A 19,269-nucleotide genomic window follows, 5' to 3' on the forward strand; every position below is an offset into this window, starting at 1 on the left:
ATTCTTTCTTATATATTTTTATAGGCCATAACGTACTCGTACTTAGGCGTAACAAGAATGTTGGCAATTTCACACCTCCAGCCTCCTCCATCCCAAACCTACACCCAAACAATTGGCCAGTTTTCACTTGTTGTCTTTGTGTAAACCGGGCTTGGTCTTTGTACTGCCATGGACATGTATTTGACCTGGCCAGGTGGGTAATAAATGAAAACGACGTTGCAAAGTCTGTGTTGTAGCCGGACATCCTTAGGCTATTTAAAGTAAAATATCGAGGCTAGAAACAACAACAACAACAGCATACTTTTCATTATTTCTGTCATTGCAAACACTTTATTTACAAACGTCTTAAGTTCATTTATCTAATCAATGAAAATTAGACTCATCCCCAAGACCTGGGTCCGGTTGTTCGAAACTTTAACCGGCTGTTAAACTAATCTCCAGTTAAATTTTGATTCAAAATACTAGACTTGGTGGGACACACTAGTATGATGTTTTGATTTTATTGTAAAGATTTTCCAGTGTTCTAAATTCTTACCCTATACATTTGTTTTTCAAAGTCTTCTGAAATGCCGAAAAATAACCATAAAAGTTAATCAACCGTTAGCTTAATCGCCTGTTAAAGTTTCGAACAACCGGTTCCAGTTCATTTCCTGTCCCATCTAGTCAGAACCTCAAAATCCAGGTATGATCATGCAGCAGAAGCACGGAGCTGAAAAAAAAGCGACTTTACAAGGACATATGTCTAAAGTGAGACTGGTCTAACAGTTAAAACATAAAAAGATTGCAAAAACTCTGTTGAAACTAAATGATTTTGGAAAAATATTTGGAAAGTTGCCAGCGTTATGAAATATTTCTCAAATTGTCATTGACATAATTCATTCAAATAATTTTAAAATTCTTTTACTGGTGTGTAATTGTTCCGAAAAGGAATTTGATAGAAACACATCAAAATACACTTAACATAAAATGCATTAAAACGTCAATATTCTGCTCCTTCAGATACCTACAATGCTTAAATAAGATAAAACTTTCTTAACATCATTTCTTTATCGTTGATTACAACAACGAGCAGAAAATTATTAAAGTAATTGATCTACTGTTTGGCAATAGTTCACTCTGCTAAGCTGACATTACTTGAATAAACATAACATTGTTAGAATATTCAGTGAATGAACAATATAATATGAGCCGCACCATGAGAAAACCAACATAGTGCATTTGCGACCAGCATGGATCCAGACCAGCCTGTGCATCCGCACAGTCTGGTCAGGATCCATGCTGTTCGCTAACGGTTTCTGTAATTGCAATAGGTTTTAAAGCGAACAGCATGGATCCTGACCAGACTGCGCGGATGCGCAGGCTGGTCTGGATCCATGCTGGTCGCAAATGCACTATGTTGGTTTTCTCATGGTGCGGCTCATATACATTTGTTTGATGTTCTTGACTAAATGGATGAAATACTTGTATAGTCCTGTTCAATAAGGTTGTTACTTCCTTGCGTGAGTTGTCGTTCTTGATAAAAACTACTTCCGGTGAGCAAATAAAATCAGAAAATGGCGACGAACGAAGGAATTGATGAATCGATTGACTTTGACAAACATTCAGTGCGTGAATTGAGGGTTTATTGAAGAGATAGAGGTACACATGTGCCAGGAAATAGGCCACAATTAATAAAACGTACTAAAGGACTTGTTAAATTAGGTATGAGGCCACTTTGTGAAATACATATCGAGGACGATCAACGCTACAAACAACGACAATTAGAACTTTTTAAATTTGTACTCCTCTTGGAGAGAAAATACCTGAGCACAAGACTTCTTTGTATAGACTTTGAAGGGAAATTCTGTTGAAAGGATCTAATTTGTGTTTGGAATGAAATGCTGCCAAAATTAATTTCATTCTACAAAGTAGCATTCATTTAAGAGTTGTTTTCAGAGCGTGTATAACGGGGGAAAGCTTTGTATTAAAGTTGAAAAAGACTGAATACTTGTCAACAACCACTAACATGTAAATGTTAAATTTCATTATGTCTTTCTGTAAACAATGTTTCAGTGACTTGTTACTAAATACTTAACTGTCTAACTTTTGAACTATTTCTATGTGAATAATTAAATGTCATAAAGTAGTGGGTATTTTTAGTTTATTTTAGCAGCTTCTTCGTCCTAAAATGGAACTTACCTACATACTAATCAAGAAGAGCTATTCCGTCCCTTAAATAGATAAAATATTTCGCCGAACACAATATGACATATTATTTTCCTTTAATATATTTTTTTTCACAACTAGCTGACTTTTTTCGTGAAATCGAGAGAATTCTTGTACATGTAATAGTTTTTAACTTTTTAAAACAAAACCAAACAATCGTCAAATCGAGTAATTTCAATATCACTGAGATGGCATAATGACTGGAGGGTAAGCTCATGATCAGTATATTAGCTGTCTGAAAAGGAGTATCTATATAAAGAAGGAAAACAATCGCTGAAATTAATATTCCACTATGAAATAAAACTTTGTTTCCCCTCCTGCTACCTACCACTTAAAATGCTACTGTCTAAAAATGTTTTGGCGAGCAGGACTAAATCCTTTTCTAAACTTACTAGATGTTCAAAGTTCAAAGGTAGTGACTGGTTTAAAATATATATCTACATTCGGATAAGTAACTTAAGGATAGTATGTCTTTAGGTCAAAGTGATAAATGTGGCTGTTTAAATGAGGTTCAAACTATCATGGAATTGAACACTGGAAACTGATTGCTTTAACCAGGTTCACTTTAGGGAACAAAGGTCTTCCTGCATATTAACAATTTTTAATCCTGTTGAACAATTTCTTTAATGACAGCAGGGTGTGCGAAGGGGCATATTTTTCATTGTTAAAAAAACTTTGATAACAAACATACTCTATTTCTTAAATTTAACATCTAAAGCATTTATTCAGTGAATCAACAAAATATTTACACATATATATACACATGAAAACTGTCGTACCTTTAATTATTTCTAATAACTTTACATTTTGTCAAAGCGACTTATTCATACTTTCAGGTGAAATTTAATTCACATGTGGACACCAGAATTTACATGCTCTCTTGTGGTTGCCCACTCGTAGAAATATTACATATGATGTTCCAATCTGTGAAAAATATTTTAATTTTAAACTGAAACAATCAAGTATCCGCTCTGTAAGTCTGTAATACTTCTGAAAATTTAAGAGGAAATCCGCACTCGCTTCACTTTTTAACAATGTTTGGCATTTATTTCAACTTCTTTAAAAATGGTCTTTCTCAATATCAGCTATACATGTATTTAATGAAATTTTGTTTCGAATAAAATCAGTAAGGCTTAGAATTTTCTTTCAGATCCTGCATAAAACTAGGATATTAGGACACTCATGATTTCAATTATTTAATATTGCAGTCAAAGTAACAGAATTTCTCACATAATTGATAATGCAAGATTAGACCAGATGACATGCTGTTTACACTTTTATCAATTATTATATAAACATGATAAATATTCAATTTCTGTCAACAGATTGTTATCAGCAATTTGTTTCATAAGCCTATTCGGTTAATCATGTTTTTACTCCCCAATATTTTGAATGTATGCTGATCTTATCTTTTAGCACTGAAGAGTTCACAAGGGGAGTAATAAATCAGGGGAGATAACAACCCTTATTGAACAGGACTATTACATTGAAATCGCTTGTGTAATTCTCACAGCGAGAAATATCAATTTTAACACGATCGAGTTAATTTGCAATTAAACAAAGAAGACGGTAAATGTGTGTTATTATGCACCGTTTGTATGTCCCAATTATTGCGTCATAGCGTCTAACGTCAAAGCGATGCGCTGGAAAAGAAATCCAAGCAAAACTGGCAAAAATTTTATGGATGTCGTCAAGGATGTACATAGTAATCCTTGATAATCATCATAACGTGTCTGACTCGAAATAATATATCTGTAACTGCTGTTTGCTTTTGAATATAAAATCATTGTCGATATCATTCGGGCAACGCCTTCTTGATATAATTCTTTAGCATCTGTACTCCAAATAATTATCATTATATATTTTCTTTCAGTTCTCTCGTGGAGAAAATTGATGTTTGAAAAAATATCTCGTGCTTATGCGGAAAAAAATCTAAGGTCCCTTCTACGCTTCCGTATATAGTTAACTTCAAAGTTAACAAAGGTGCATATGACCCTATTTCTTACAATATGGCTCACTGGAATTTGTTTCCAAGAAATATATTCCCGGAATCATTGAAGTGTTTGTATGAAGTCCCATGATTCCACATCCGGTTTTGCATGACTTGCACTGATTCGACGCTTTGTTGTTGATAATTTCACACGGGTATGCGTTAAATTGGCACTCGCTGTTGATGGATTCTGTGAAAAACTCGAGGGCACGGAGATGGCTGCATGCAAAGTTGTTGACGAATTCTAAAGTTCATAAAGTAAAGTTAAGTTTTCATCATGATAGTTAGATTACAGTCAGAAGCTTAAGGTTTAGAAGAACATTTTACATGAAAAAATGAACATCATCAAATCCCCGTTTGCAAAACAAGAGAGGCGGATTGTTTTGTTTTATTTTTGTTGTGTTTACAGACACACCGACACGATTTTAGTCATATGGTGACTTTTCCAGTATTTTGTAGTGGAGAGACAGACCATGGGAGGTAACTTTTGCAAGACAAACTTTTCAATATTACGTCTCACAAAATGGTATTAGAAGCACACCTGTACTTCAAACGAAAACTATCACTGCATCCGAATTACAGAAATTTAGTAACTGTTTAGCTTACATTTTAGATAGTGTCCGATCGGACCTGGAACTTAACTCTAGAGGCTCTGCAACTGGTTGATAAGTTCTTCTGCAATAGATCGTACCACTAACAGTCTTAAGAAGTCAAAAGAATGTATGTTGTTTTAACGAAGTAAGTACCCTTTTTGTTTTGCAAATGGATGCCTACGAGGAAAAATCACCAACAGTTATTGACACCAGGACATTATTGCAACTACATCAAAAGGAGGACGTGTTACAGGTCTTCGAGCCTGGTGAGTTATTTAAGGTGCTGAACAGTCCGAAAGCCCCTTTATATGCCCCTAAGCCTGAATGCAACTGGCATGGCGGGTAGATAAAATAAAATATTTTGTAGAAAGATACGAAAATGGAATTTGCTATGTGCTGTTTTTTTTGTGTTTTTTTTTCTAACAACGTTCTTTCTATATATATATATATATATATATGATTTGGTGATGTTCATTTCCACGAGAAGTAAAACAAACATCCATCTAAACATTAGTTATCATGTGTCTGCTATTTCCTTGCTGAATTTTATAAGTTCGTTTGCTTTTTAAGGACAATACAAATGAAAATATTTAAGTACAACTTTTGCAATTAAAACTTGCATATGTCTGTTATAAAGATTTACAAATATGCTTTTCGGAAAAAAAGAAAAAAAAAAGAGACATGCATCGTCATTATTATGGATAAAATAAAAAACATTACGTACGAAAATTCCCAGAGAACAGCAAACTCATTTGTGCAAAGTAGGTTGTAGGGCATCCGGGTTGATCTTTCCCACCGTTTGGATAGAAATCTACTGTACCAATCTGCTGTTTCAAACCAAAACCTGCTGAGAAAATATGCCATAAATTTTACAAGCTTATGCATGTCTCCACCACTTTGCTTATTTGTAAGTTATTCAACGATAAACTCACTGTTTAGCATATATTACTTTAAAGTAAGTAGTTGGTCATATTATTATTTGATGCAGCACGTACCTAGACTAAATAGATGTTCGGCATCTGTATGAATGACGTCTACGAAAAGCGCGTCAGTTCGGTCTAAACGCACCCTCGGGTCAGTCTTCTCAAATGATGGTCCGGCTGGGTCTAGTCCTGGAAGTAAAAATATATATGAGCCGTGCCATGAGAAAACCAACATAGTGGGTTTGCGACCAGCATGGATCCAGACCAGCCTGCGCATCCGCGCAGTCTGGTCAGGATCCATGCTGTTCGCTAATAGTTTCTCCAATTCCAATAGGCTTTAAAAGCGAACAGCATGGAGCCTGACCAGACTGCGCGGATGCGCAGGCTGGTCTGGATCCATGCTGGTCGCATACCCACTATGTTGGTTTTCTCATGGCACGGCTCATATGGAACAGCTCATATAGTTTATAATGTATACTGAATTTCAGAATATTTCACACAAAAATCAACTTGCACTCATATATCCGGAGTCAATGTCATAATTTCCACGTACGTATTTTAAAACACATTGCAATGTAAAACTGCTACAGACTATAAGAGTGACCAAACAGAATCCGAATTTACAGTTGAAAACTACGGTAAATTTTAAAGGTTAGACTTAATGCAAATCTGCGCGAACAGCTTCTGATCTTTACACTTGATATATTCATATTGCTAAATGGGCAGTGCGCTACCCTTAGTGATTTTTGATGTCATTGGGTCAAACGTTAAGACCACAGAGACTGTTAGTGTAAAAACCGTTTCCGCTTGGTATCTAGAGTATGGCTTGATTTATGGTTCTTACATTTGACATTCACTCACATTGTACACCTCTTTTGATTCTGAGGTCGACAGACATAAGGTCAAGGTCGTTATGACTCGTACAAACATCTTTTCGACTAAATGTCTTGTGAATGTCTTTCCCTCTCACTTGTTATGCACATTGCCCATGGGCATAACATGACCCTTATTAATTTTGGTATCAGTCGGTCAATGGTCAAGGCCACTGTGTCTGCTACTATAAAAAGAACATTTGTTTTTTTGGGGGTTTCTAAGCCAAAGGCCAAGGCCACTGTTATGTGAAGTTATCAGATGGACTAATTATGTGATGGTGCTAGCCATCCATCCGTCTGTTTGCAATCACGTTTACACTCAGTTCCTTAGAACCCCTTGACCTACATTCCACTAACCTGGCTGCATGAAGAATACCCCTATCGATTTGAGATAACAGAGTCAAAAGTCAAAGTCACAGAAATTTTAAACTGATTTGAACCGTGATTCCCAAACTTGATAGGCAATCCAGGCGTGTTTTAATCATATTTTATTGGTATCTTAACATGCCAATACAAATTAACATGTACAATACATGCATGCAAAAGGCGAACTAAATTTAAGAATTTCATAAATGCATGGGCACACAGATTATATATTAGAAGCCAAAGGGTCGGGCCACAAGCTTTAACAACATCAGAGGGTCGGCCGTTCCCAAATAGCAATTCTGTAAAGATGCCCCTGTTATTACATTTCGTAGCTAGCCGAAGATAAAATTCAATTATGATGAAATAATAGATATACTCAGCGTCACTGAAAAGTTACCACTCTATTGACCCTTATATTTTGAAAATCGCACTGAACTGTGTTAAAAGCACAACGCGACGATGTTTTTGACTCAGCTGAGTAATCACTGGTGTAAAGATTTGACAAATTTAATGAACTCCATTTGAGTCACGGCCTGCATGTGTAAAATGACTTTTCAGAGCAAAGTCGACATGTATGCAATTTTTATCGCACATCATTCATCTCATTTGAAAGTTAGTGGACAGACTAAGAGAAAAACGTTCAAAACCAGAGTATCTTTGCTAAGAATGTCATATTTAAGTTACGCTCAGCGTCTAAAGTTCGTGATACTGGACGTCGTATGGGCTGTTCTCACCTGACAGTCATGAAGCTGTAAGGAGTCATAATCAGACAGGGTCTGTGAGTGATATACCGCGCACAGGCCATAAAAAGGTAACGTCAATAATATATAAAACATAATGAGGTATATATAAGTGGTAACTTTTCAGTGACGTCCAGTATATAAAGTAAAACCTGTGATTCTGCCAATGTTTTCCATGTGTTCCCCTACATATCCGGCAGTGTGTGCACCAAGGCTGTGTCCGATAATGTGCACGTTCACTGGGTCGATATCGTACACCTTTCTCAAAACTTTAAGAAGCTGCGCCACTTGAGCACCTACAACTCTCGTGTTAGCCACTGCTCGTAAATAATTAATCTCCCATGCACCTTTACGCCAATCCACGAAGATGACATTATAATCATCCTGAATAAAAATATTTCAGTAATAAAATTGTAAGAAAATTAGTATGATCGTATTGTAAATTTTGCCTAATAAGTTACAAGTAGTGCCAAGATGACGGTCAAAATGTCTCGTGAAAAGACGTGTCCATTGACTATCGTATTCATGCTCAAAATACAATATTTAAAATTACATACGTCAGTAAAGTATTCTCACTTGCTTGAAAAGATAATCCTTTCTTTTCTTAGTAACGGCAGCATACAAATTACACATTGTGAAAAATAAACAGACGTGTTAGACCGGACAATAGAAGGAACAACCGGATGATTCCTGTAATGCCCGGTCATTTAAGATCTGTCTAATGCGAATACTCGTAAAGGAATAAGGTCAGTAATTCGGTCGAAAATGTGCTTCCGTGGTGTAGTCGAAAGAAGTCCATAATAAATAGATCCTATTTTTCCCATTTTTTGCGCAAATTCGTGTAGAACGAGTGCTTTAATCACCATTTTTCACTACTAGAATATATTCTGCATGAAATGAGATGGTTTTCATGTTCATACAACCCACATGGCAAGTTTTGCAGATCGAAACCGGAAGTAGGTGTTTATTGCGCGGACGAGAGCAAATATGCGCCATTTTTAGGGTAGCAGACCACAACTGACTGGCATTTCACTAGGAACTACATAACCCCCTATTTTCTTTTCATTTTTTCGTTAATTTGTGATAGAACTTTCATGAAAAATAGGTGTAGGAAAAAGTGATGTTCTCTAAAGATACGTAAAGACGACCTGAAGTTGTCGTTTTTATATGAAACAAAGAAGGATTTGAATTACTGACCTTTAACCTATAACAGCTGAAATAAGACTTTCTCGAAACACATCGCAGTTAGTCTTAATAGTCATAGATTGGTTGTATATGACATAAGAGGGTGTTTCCAATGCAAAATAATAGTGAAACTTGAAAATTTTTGAATTTTGACCACATTTTGAGTAGATGCGCCTATTCAGCAGCGATTTCTGGGATTAAAAAGCCAATATTTTGTCCCCGGAATGTCAGAAAATGCACAAAATGCATCCTTCTGGGTTTTATTCATGACGGAATGAATGATATTTCAGAAACCAAGTGAAAAATAATGCAAGCGAGTGAAACTTTTACCAAAATATAGAATAAAAGGCCCATAGGGCCAAAATTTAGCCCAGTAAATTGGTAGGGGGTGGCTTCTATTAAATGTCTATATTTCTCTAAAATCTCGAAATTTCACAATAAAACTTGGCAATATGTTTGGCATTACATCTTTCTTGAAAATAGAGATGAAAATTGTGTGATATTTGATAAGAAACATTTCTTATAAAATACTGCGTGGATTGGAATGAACGTATAACATCCTTATTGTAATTGTTTAATTATAATTGATAATTGTTGTTGGATATAACTCACATGTTTCAACAATGCTCCAACCATGTCCTTCACCCATTGTTTTTCTACAGAATCCATGTATCCATGAATAATCACTTTAATTTGCTTGAGCTTGCACAACGATTTCCAGGCGCACTTCTTTTGCCGGTCTGTAAGAACCAGCTCCTCATATTCCTGTGTGGAGTTTCGTGTGAAGAGGAGAAACTTAGTTCCAATAACTTTAGGTGGGCGTGGCAACATACCTTTTGCATTGGTAAACGGATATTCTTTGGAGAAACATCCCAATTTTCCATAACATACTTCATTTGACATGCGCGAGAACAGCCAGCCTGGAAAATAAAAATTCTGGGCACATTCAATACTGAGACTTTTCCCAGATTTTTTTTTCAAAAGGGAAAATGATTATTACTATTCGAATTGTTGAGAATAATCTACCTTTGAAAGGATTTATTTCCTGTGTAGATATGTTATTGATATGCTTATCTGGTTAAAGTATAGTGGACGCAACTTGACCCCGATGGTTGACCTTTGTATTATAATACATAACGAAGCACAACCTGTTATTGAAAAGGTGTGTACGTAAAACGCTGTATACAAATTCATTCAATATAAATATACACGGCCACCCTAAGCACCCCTTATTTAAACAATGAAATAACCGATATGAATAATCAGCCTAAGGTCAACCATCGCGGTCAAGTTGCGACTACTATAAGCAGAGTAAGGATAAATAGCTACGTGTGTCACCAAAGTAAGAACCTAATGCTTATAAAGCTTCCTGTCCAATACGATAAGTAAAATATGACATGCATATATATAACAAAGGAGTTACATATTCTGTCAGATATAAGATGTTATTCTCTTTAATTGATTAAAATCAAAAACAAACTTCCCAACCCGCCCAAACAGCCGCACGCGCGCGCGCGCACCGCACGCACACACAAACCACAACTTTCCAAAAGGAAACCAGTTTTTGTCATTTATATATATATATTTTTATCTTTTTTTTTGTGATATACAGTTAAAAGAAAAACCTCGTAAGTCTTTAATTCCTGCATGATCGTTTTGTGTGGTTTACATGGAATTGTATTTATATAACCTTGTTATTGTAACTGAAAACTAACCTATCGAGTTATGTTTTTCTTTTCTAAGAAACAAATTGCTACTTTTCTGAGAACGAACTTATTTTTGTAACACTGACACAGTTCTAAGACATGTAAGAAGCCATTATTGTTTGATTTAACGAGAATTTGATGACAAAGGCAGATGTTTACAGCTAACATTTCGATGTCCCGCTGCGAACTTCAAGGCAACATGAACTGTTTCAAAACTAACCGGTGATGCAATCTGCTATGTATAGAAGTATGGAAAAGCACAAGTTTTACTTTACTACGCTGTTCCAATAATGTACAGATATAGTACATTTGTATATGAATTTGCAATAATGTCTAAACCCTAAAATCGAAAAATAATCAAAGTAAAATTTTTGTTTCCCGTTAGTCATCCACATGCAATATTTCGTAGATTGTCATTTACAATTGAATCTATGTGGAACAACTATTGTAAAGAAATGAATATGATGACTTTTATTACATCGAAATGCTTCATCCTTAAAACCAGCATATAAATTTTGAAATGAACTTCGAGCATCACCAAATCATTGAAAGGAAAAACTGTTTCATATGAAAATTGAACAGCATATAAAACATGTACTGTATATTATTCTACAAAACAATGATTAATTCACTGTTGATGCCTTGAATTCCGGAAAAGGAATGCATGCAGACGTCACACTTCTGGACAGTTCAACGTCTTTAAAAACTCAATATTTTGAAAGAACGCTATTTTTAGAAAAAGAGCTTTAATTTTTTTAGAGGGACAACTCTTTGAGAATATTCTGTAGCAAGAGTAAAATAAATATTGGACGCTTAAATTGTTGATAGAATTGTTGTTTATCTACGCGAAGTTCATTTTAAGACTCCAAATGATGTTTCTGCGCAGGGAGAATAAGATTGAGAATTTAGGCATACTCAGACCTGTGACAGAAGGTTTTAGAATCACTGTCGTACATCATGACGCACGCGGAAGCAAACTACTTTGAGCGTTCCTGAGTGGTCTTAGTAAATGAAACGTTACTTTTTCTGACCTACTGCAAGAACGTTCCCTCTTCCAAATAAAGTTCTAGCACTTTTACATACAAGGCTAGTATCATGTCAATGCTAGCTATTTTACATGTCAACTGCTATTTTTTCAACAACAGAGAGCTACCTCTGTAAGTGCTATATTTCAAACATAAAGGATATATCTATATTTCCCTGTAGTTGATTAATAAATAGATAATCGGATCACCGTAGTTATCTGCCTTCTATGTAGAATTAGCCTAGTTAACTGGGTCTTGTTTTTACAAGTTTCTCTGTAACATTTTTCGTTGTAAAAACAAGCCTAAACACAGAAGTTCAATACCGTGTGGGCATATCTGCACAAAAAAAACCTTGAGCCAGCACAAAACTCCTATAATTTCAAGAACAGAGTTACAAATATGAAATTATTCATTAAAATTATGGGTGGGGTACATATGTACGATTTAGGTTCTTGGATTGCGCCAATGGCAATTAATTTTACACCTTCTTCCATATTCATTAAAAAATCAATTAGTGATTTAAATCTATTACTTCCTTACCACATTTACGCATCAAACACAGTTTAACTTACAATAAAAGCCAGTTACGCTTAATCTCTGCAGCCGGCAAAGGGGCAATATGGCGGCCAAAATATCCCATGTGCTACCGAGGGTATCCGAATGTAAATTTTGTCCGAGGAGCGCCGAAGCTAGAAAACTGCATAGCTATCAAATGTTAATCCGCTATGTAATACCCCAGTCACAAATGCGGCGCGGATAACTACGTCTAGCTACGGACAGAAACGTAGTAATCCGTATCGATCCGTGCCTGAGCCGTACCTTAAAGTAGTAACCCGTATCAATCCGTACCAGTCCGTACGGCTCGGGTACGTATCGATACGGATTACTACGTTTCTATCCGTAGCTAAACGTAGCTATCCGCGCCGTATGTATGACTGTGGTATAAGATAAAATAATCATATAGAGACTGCTCTCTGCGTGTTCGTTCGTTTGAGCGTGTGTGTTTTCCTCTTTCACGAACATCAGAATTTGCCTACATTCTAGTGCCTTCTCCGCAAAGCTTCCATTATAAGATAAAAATTATAAACATTTTTTTTTTTTATTAAACCGAAGTGAATCCTTTTATTCCTTCAAATATAACTGTTAAAAATAGGCTACAGCATATGCTTGTTAATAAAATCATCCTATATTGTTTTACAGAAATTAACACATAACAAGGGTACACTTGTTACTAAACTTTTATAATTAATCGCTACTTTTTTCGAAAAGAGTTCAGTAGTATGTACCCACACAGAGAATATATAGTGCTATTTTGCAAGAAATAGATAATAAACGTTTCCATTTACAGATGATAGCATTTTACAACTTACCCCTTGCGAGTGAAAAGAAGAGGCAAAACACAGTGATCCTTACAATTATCGAATCCATTGATAGTTTCAAAATTTCCAGATTCAGTTAATTACAAACACACTGCATTCTAATAAAAATGTCAATTTCTTGCCCGCCCGACTTGTTTCTCTGAAGTTCCCCTAGATGTACGAGTGGAGTTCCCTAAGGTGTATGTGTAAGTGGTAGATAAACGATAACAACATCGCTTTTAATTGGCTAGTAGCTCTTAAACCGCACTGTCAGATTTGTAACTACAGATTAAGGGATAATGCTATGAACCTATCACAGTGGATATACCAGTAGACAGTTCTTAGAACGCTACCAGTCACTTTAAAACTGAATTAATTGTTTCCAGGAAATTTAGAACAGTGTATAAGACATTGTTTGATACAAAATGAACGGTGAAATAAGTCTGGAAATAGCAGATTTTATTACTAATTCGATGACACCCCTGTTTTTTAAAGTAGTAAATTTAGCCAGTATCTGAAGCTACATATTGCCATACAAAAATAAATTGTTTTGAAGGTATAAGTATGATTATAAGACTTCTGTTTGATGGATTTTATTAAAGAACATGATTTAAATGATTTCTAGTTCTACTTACATCTATAGGTGGCCAATTTAGATAAGTTAACTTATTCCAGAACTAAAGACCTCATCATCATCATTATCATCATCTTTTATTATTCATCTCATTATTATTATTACTATTATTATTATTATCATTATTATTATTATTAAATAGTGTCTAAATAGAGGATATTAAATGAGCGTCTTTTCATATTGAATTTATTAAACGATCTGAATAAAATAATAAAAGGCGAGGCTCTGCCGAGCGTTTTATCAATTTTATTCAACGAGTTTAATGAATTCAATGTGGAAAGTCACAAATGTAGTATTCTTTTTATAACATCTTAACTGTTCCTGTAAAAACATCGAACATTCTACTTTCTTTACTTCATAAACAAGTCAATTTGACCAACGTCTCCTATACTTTAAACGACGTGGACCTCAAAGCTTTATTACACTAGTGTATTATTATTTATATAATTACGTAAGGGCTTTATTTCACTCCCGCGACGTCTCATCACTTCTTAATGACGTGTTCTCGGGCGCCGCTAATGACGTGATATTAACGTTCTCTCTATGACGATGACGTTTTTATTATGGACGTCATTTTCAAACAGATTCACTGACAGCGCAACCACATTTTTGAAAGGGAAAATTCTTATATGTATTTAAACAAAAATGGGTACCTGTCTAGGAAAGCATAGAAAAAAGCGAAATACTGTATGTCCCTCCGGCACAGAGGAGGATTTACGTAAAAACTCCACCAGACGTAAAGCACCAGAAGACATGATACAAGAACTTGAGGATGGTAAGTAATTATCTATTTTGTAATTTCATAGATTACAATTATCACCTTTTTATAGTAACGCATTTAGAGTAGGAAGGCGGCTGTTTCATGTTAAATGCTAAATGTTAAATGCCAAATATTAAATGCCAAAATGCCTACTGCCAAATTTTTAATGTCATATATCGGCGACCAAACTGTAATTGTCAAAATTTAATAATAAATGCTATCAATTATACATTGTAAAATCCGAAACAATACATGTCTAATGCTTATTGCCAAAATGCCTTTTCAGATTAATAGAGTATTATTATTATTATTATTTATATGTCTTTTACAGCAAACGCCGAAGATTCCAAAATAGCATCTGCTGGAGTATCATTCACAGTAGACTTCCGGTATGGGAATCCTACCAGGATGCCATCTAGACTAGCAGACAGACTTGACGGAGCTATCACACCTCCCGAGGACGACAACGAGGTAAGATTGTTTGGAGAATATTTTTTTTTTACGTTTTATAAGATTTTTTTTGTCTTAGAGAATCTTCCACATGTATTGCTTTTTGTGCTTTACCTTATTTTAAACTCGAGCGTTAAAAGGGTAGATCTATACACATTTTAGTGGGATAGTGTGATGCGGAGCGGGGCGGGGCGGGGAGGATGTGGGGGAGAAAGGAAACTAAGGTAGCAGGGTACACTTTCGAATTTTGGCCCCCGTCAATATTTGTTATAAATAGAACTTCGTGATTTTGGATGTCTGTAAATTAAGGTGAGAGATAATGATTATTAATTCTTTAGAAAATTTATACAGCCGATACATGTAAAATTCTGATGTCAGCTGGAAAACTAACTGCTGGTAGCTAGCTTTGTATGATCAATGAGACACCTTTTCGCGGAAAAATTCAAATCATGGAAGGGTTCTGTGTTTGTCGATTGATACTCAGGAACATTTTCGTTATTTTGTGAAAAAACGAGCTGGATGGGCCCCCATTCCGTTTATGTCCTGATGTTCAGTAAGGACTATTAAATTGAGAAATGCAATAAAATTGGACATTGTTCTTTCAGCGGGATCATTGTAGGCTGTTCAAAAGGTGCAAAATTGATGATTTTGGCATGCTATTTTTCATGGATGCTGTAAACCTTTCGTTTTGATAACTTTCTTTATTCTTGTATGATAATCCTGATCTTGCCATTAATTAAAAGCACAAAACATGCACGCAATTTATAAAATGGCCACCCTAATTTTGCTCATAGGGGAAGTGCAATATTGCGACTCGCTACATGTAAGACCGCCCGTGCCCAAAATGTTCGCATCAAAGTGTACCCTGCTACCTAAATAAATATTTTTGTTCGTACTATAATATTTTCTATTTTCATTTCCTCAAACTTCTTGGATCTAAATTTCATGCTGTATTATTTTGTCATTCCCAGGTAAAATACACATCTGAGGAAAGACAGCTATTGGCAGAGCTTTTACGAAACGATGTTTTGCGCGAGAAGAAAGAAAAGGCCGCAAAACACCATGGAGTCCGCTTTTAAACAGGTAACTAGAGATGTCATTCTGTATGATAAAGCAACTAGTACAGCAATAAAAGACTAGCCACTAGACTGATAATAAATATATTTCAACATTTTTCCCTTTTTTTGACGAATTCAGTTTCATAGAGACAAAAGCCAGTCTATTTTAGGGATTGATGTTGAAATTATGATATTGGACATAGGATATAGACTGTCTCAGATCACTGCATTTAATCATAAAAATGTAAAAAGATATATCATAGTCTAGGAGCTAGTCTACAGCAATTAGTACGACAGTTCAGAGAAAATTAAGCTAGTGCGCATTTTTGACAGATTTAGACATGTAAACATATATCTTGTTTTATTCTAAATGCCTGTGTTGGATAATCTTCCCTCGTGACCATGAAATGTTAGAGTAAAAAATAAAAAGAACATTTTTTTATCAAAAGTCATAGGTATAGATATTATAGACATTAGGGCGATATTGTATGAGCATGATATAACGCACAGCTAAATTTATTCAAAAATACAATCCGTACTGCGTGAGTAACGCAGTTCAGAGTTCTTGATAAACGAAAAGTTTGTTTATACATCACAGCTGCTATGCAGATTAAAAAAATACAAATCGTCTGTGTTCTTTAGTCTAATTCAATTTCATTTTATTTCTTTCAGGGATTACTTGGAAGTCGTAAATCGATTTGGATGCTGAAATTGCGCATTGGATCTTTACGACACTTGAATACTCAATCTGTGTTTCTTATTATTATCATTATTTTACTTTTGAGAAAGAATAATTATATGATGATTGTATTAAAATATTTAAGCTCGATTTTGTTCAGTTGCTGTATTAATTCATAGTTACCTAAATTCTAATTTCTGCTGTAAGAGACCTCGAAAACTTGTAAACACTACATTCGCTTACCTTGTGGCATGTTCTTGAGGCACCAGTATCCAGGGTTTTAAAATTGATATCTGAAGACCAGTCTAGGAACTCTAACATCTGATTGGTTAATTTGAGCGCAGTCTTGAAATTAATCAATGGTAAAGCTGGATTCTTAGACTGGTTATACAGCATTTGACACAGGGCGTTTTGATTTTGCATCACAGTTATAACAGATGAATTTCCTTTCGTAATTTGTTTTAATTTGTATGTTGAGGTCAAAAAAGGAACCAAGAAAGCTCTAAACCTGAGTTGCTTATACATCAGCGCTGAAAGTCTGAAATTTAAAATTTTAAATTCGCATTAAGCCTTTGATTTGACTGATTTATAATGAATGATAATTTTCACCATTATTGAGGCACTATTAAACATATCTCCATGTAGCCACCACTGACGTCATTCCAAGGAGTGATCTAGAATGTTTGCCAATTCTCAATGGCGGGTGTTTCAAATTTTTACTCGTTATCTCGGCATGATTAATTTACTGTTTATGCCCTGAATTCCGGAAAAAGAATGCATGCAGGTGTCACACTTCCGGACAGTTCAACGTCTTTAAAAACTCAATATTTTGAAAGAGCGCAACTTTAAGAAAAAAGAGCTTTATTTTTTAGAGGGACAAGTCTTTGAGAATATTCTGTAGTAAGAGTACGGTAAAATAAATATTGGACGCTTAAATTGTTGATTGAATTTATGTTTATCTATGCGAAGTTCATTTTAAAACTCCAAATGATGTTTCTGCGCAGGGAGAAGAACATGAAGATTGAAAAATTAGGCATACGCAGACCTGTGACAGAAGGTTTTAGAACCACTCTCGTACATAATGACGCACGCGGAAGCAAAATGCTTTGAGCGTTCCTGAGTGGTCTTAGTAAATGTGATGTTACTTTTTATGCCCTACTGCAAGAACGTTCACAGTTTTAAGCTAACCTCTTTCAAATAAAGTTCTAGCACTTTTACATATAACAAGGCTAGCATCATGTCAATGCTAGCTATTTTACATGTCAACTGCTATTTTTTCATCAGAGCTACCTATATATCTGTAAGTGCTATCTTTCAAACATAAGGGGCATCTCTATATTTCCATGTAGTCGGTGAATGAATAGTAAATTGGATCTTCTTCTTGGCCGAATTTACAAAGTATCTCCTTCTATGTAAGATAAATCATATAGAGACTGCCCTCTGTGTGTTCGTTCGTTTGAGCGTGTGGGAGTGTTTTCCTCTTTCACGAACTTCAGAATTCGCCTACATTCTAGTGCCTTCTCCGCAAAGCTTTCATTATACGATAAAAATTATAAACATTTTTTTTTATTAAACCAAAGAGACTCCTTTTATTCCTTCAAATATAACTGCTAAAAATTGGCTACAGCATGATATACTTGTTAATAAAATCATCCTATATTGTTTTATAGAAATTCACACATAACAAAAATGGGTACCTGTCTAGGAAAGCATAGAAAAAAGCGAAACACTGTATGTCTCTCCGGCACAGAGGTTACAAAACTTTTATAATTAATCGCTACTTTTCCGAAAAGAGTTTAGTAGTATATACTCACACAGAGAATACTCGTATATAGTTTTATTTTGCAAGAAATATGTAATAAATGTTTTCATTTAATGATGATAACATTTTACAACTTACCCCTTGCGAGTGAAAAGAAGAGGAAACACACAGTGATCCTTAAAGTTATCAAATCCATTGATAGTTTCAAAATTTCCAGATTCAGTTAATTACAAACACACTGCATTCTAAGAAAAATGTCAATAGCTTGCCCGCCCGACTCTGAAGTTCCCCTAGATGTACGAGTGGAGTTCCCTAAGGTGTATGTGTAAGTGGTAGATAAACGATAACAACATCGCTTTTAATTGGCTAGTAGCTCTTAAACCGCACAGTCAGATTTGTTGTTACAGATTAAGGGATAATGCTATGAACCTATCACAGTGGATATATAAGTCAAATGGTTTATCGCGGCCAGAAATTTGTACAAACCGGACAGAAGTTACGAAATTGTCATTTGAGCAGGAAAGAAGCGTTTACCATAATGTCCAGTACTGGACAGGTATAGTGACATACGTTTAAGATATCATGCTTTCTGTTTATGCAGGTAAACTTGTGTTTGGTTAAATTTCAACAGAGCACAATTGTCTGAACAGTGTACAAACCCATCAAACTCATTACTGTTTTTTCAGGCAAGGGTGGAAAAAAAGTGGTAGACAATGAAAGCAGTAACATTTTCATTAAAAAAAATAAACAATGAGACAAACATTTCCAACATCTTTGGACGGTTTCAAAAATCCCATGTTAATATACAAAAGCCGAAACGCGTGAGAATGTTCCGAATGTAAATTCGGGTGAAGTAGCGCTCTATGTATAGAGTTAGATTATGCGTCTTGATACTGTACCAGAGGGGTCGATCAATTGTGGGTTATTGATTACACTGGGCGAGTCTACTTACTTATGACTTGA

The 19,269-nt window shown here is 35.2% G+C and overlaps 2 protein-coding genes across 3 annotated transcripts; one reads left to right on the forward strand and one right to left on the reverse strand.

Moving 5' to 3' along the window:
* Positions 1 to 298: 298 nt before the first annotated feature.
* On the reverse strand, positions 299 to 13,179 carry LOC123524387 (inactive pancreatic lipase-related protein 1-like). Of its 2 annotated transcripts, none has more exons than XM_053538911.1 (6): positions 12,976 to 13,179; positions 9,487 to 9,794; positions 7,842 to 8,073; positions 5,784 to 5,900; positions 5,513 to 5,635; positions 299 to 4,439 (listed from the first exon to the last, which is right to left on the reverse strand). In XM_053538911.1, the coding sequence occupies exons 1-6, from the start codon at positions 13,031 to 13,033 to the stop codon at positions 4,201 to 4,203; spliced, it is 1,077 nt and encodes a 358-aa protein (XP_053394886.1). In that variant the 5' UTR covers positions 13,034 to 13,179; the 3' UTR covers positions 299 to 4,200. The 2 variants fall into 2 exon arrangements, with proteins under 2 accessions (XP_053394886.1, XP_053394887.1); XM_053538912.1 differs by having other exon boundaries at positions 5,513 to 5,632; positions 12,976 to 13,178.
* Positions 13,180 to 14,172: 993 nt separating this feature from the next.
* On the forward strand, positions 14,173 to 16,694 carry LOC128546226 (uncharacterized). The gene is made up of 4 exons (XM_053539965.1): positions 14,173 to 14,372; positions 14,689 to 14,828; positions 15,779 to 15,890; positions 16,538 to 16,694. The coding sequence occupies exons 1-3, from the start codon at positions 14,243 to 14,245 to the stop codon at positions 15,884 to 15,886; spliced, it is 378 nt and encodes a 125-aa protein (XP_053395940.1). The 5' UTR covers positions 14,173 to 14,242; the 3' UTR covers positions 15,887 to 15,890; positions 16,538 to 16,694.
* Positions 16,695 to 19,269: the final 2,575 nt, after the last annotated feature.

Source organism: Mercenaria mercenaria, chromosome 3 (assembly GCF_021730395.1).
Source record: "Mercenaria mercenaria strain notata chromosome 3, MADL_Memer_1, whole genome shotgun sequence".
Classification (NCBI taxonomy): domain Eukaryota; kingdom Metazoa; phylum Mollusca; class Bivalvia; order Venerida; family Veneridae; genus Mercenaria; species Mercenaria mercenaria.

Coding starts and splice junctions, on each gene's coding strand:
- LOC128546226 (XM_053539965.1), top strand. CDS start 14,243: ATGGGTACCTGTCTAGGAAAGCATAGAAAAAAGCGAAATACTGTATGT. Junction 14,373..14,688: donor GATACAAGAACTTGAGGATG/GTAAGTAATTAT, acceptor TGTCTTTTACAG/CAAACGCCGAAGATTCCAAA. Junction 14,829..15,778: donor CTCCCGAGGACGACAACGAG/GTAAGATTGTTT, acceptor TGTCATTCCCAG/GTAAAATACACATCTGAGGA.
- LOC123524387 (XM_053538911.1), bottom strand. CDS start 13,033: ATGGATTCGATAATTGTAAGGATCACTGTGTTTTGCCTCTTCTTTTCA. Junction 9,795..12,975: donor CTTCTTTTCACTCGCAAGGG/GTAAGTTGTAAA, acceptor TTTATTTTCCAG/GCTGGCTGTTCTCGCGCATG. Junction 8,074..9,486: donor TTGGAGCATTGTTGAAACAT/GTGAGTTATATC, acceptor ATTTTTATTCAG/GATGATTATAATGTCATCTT.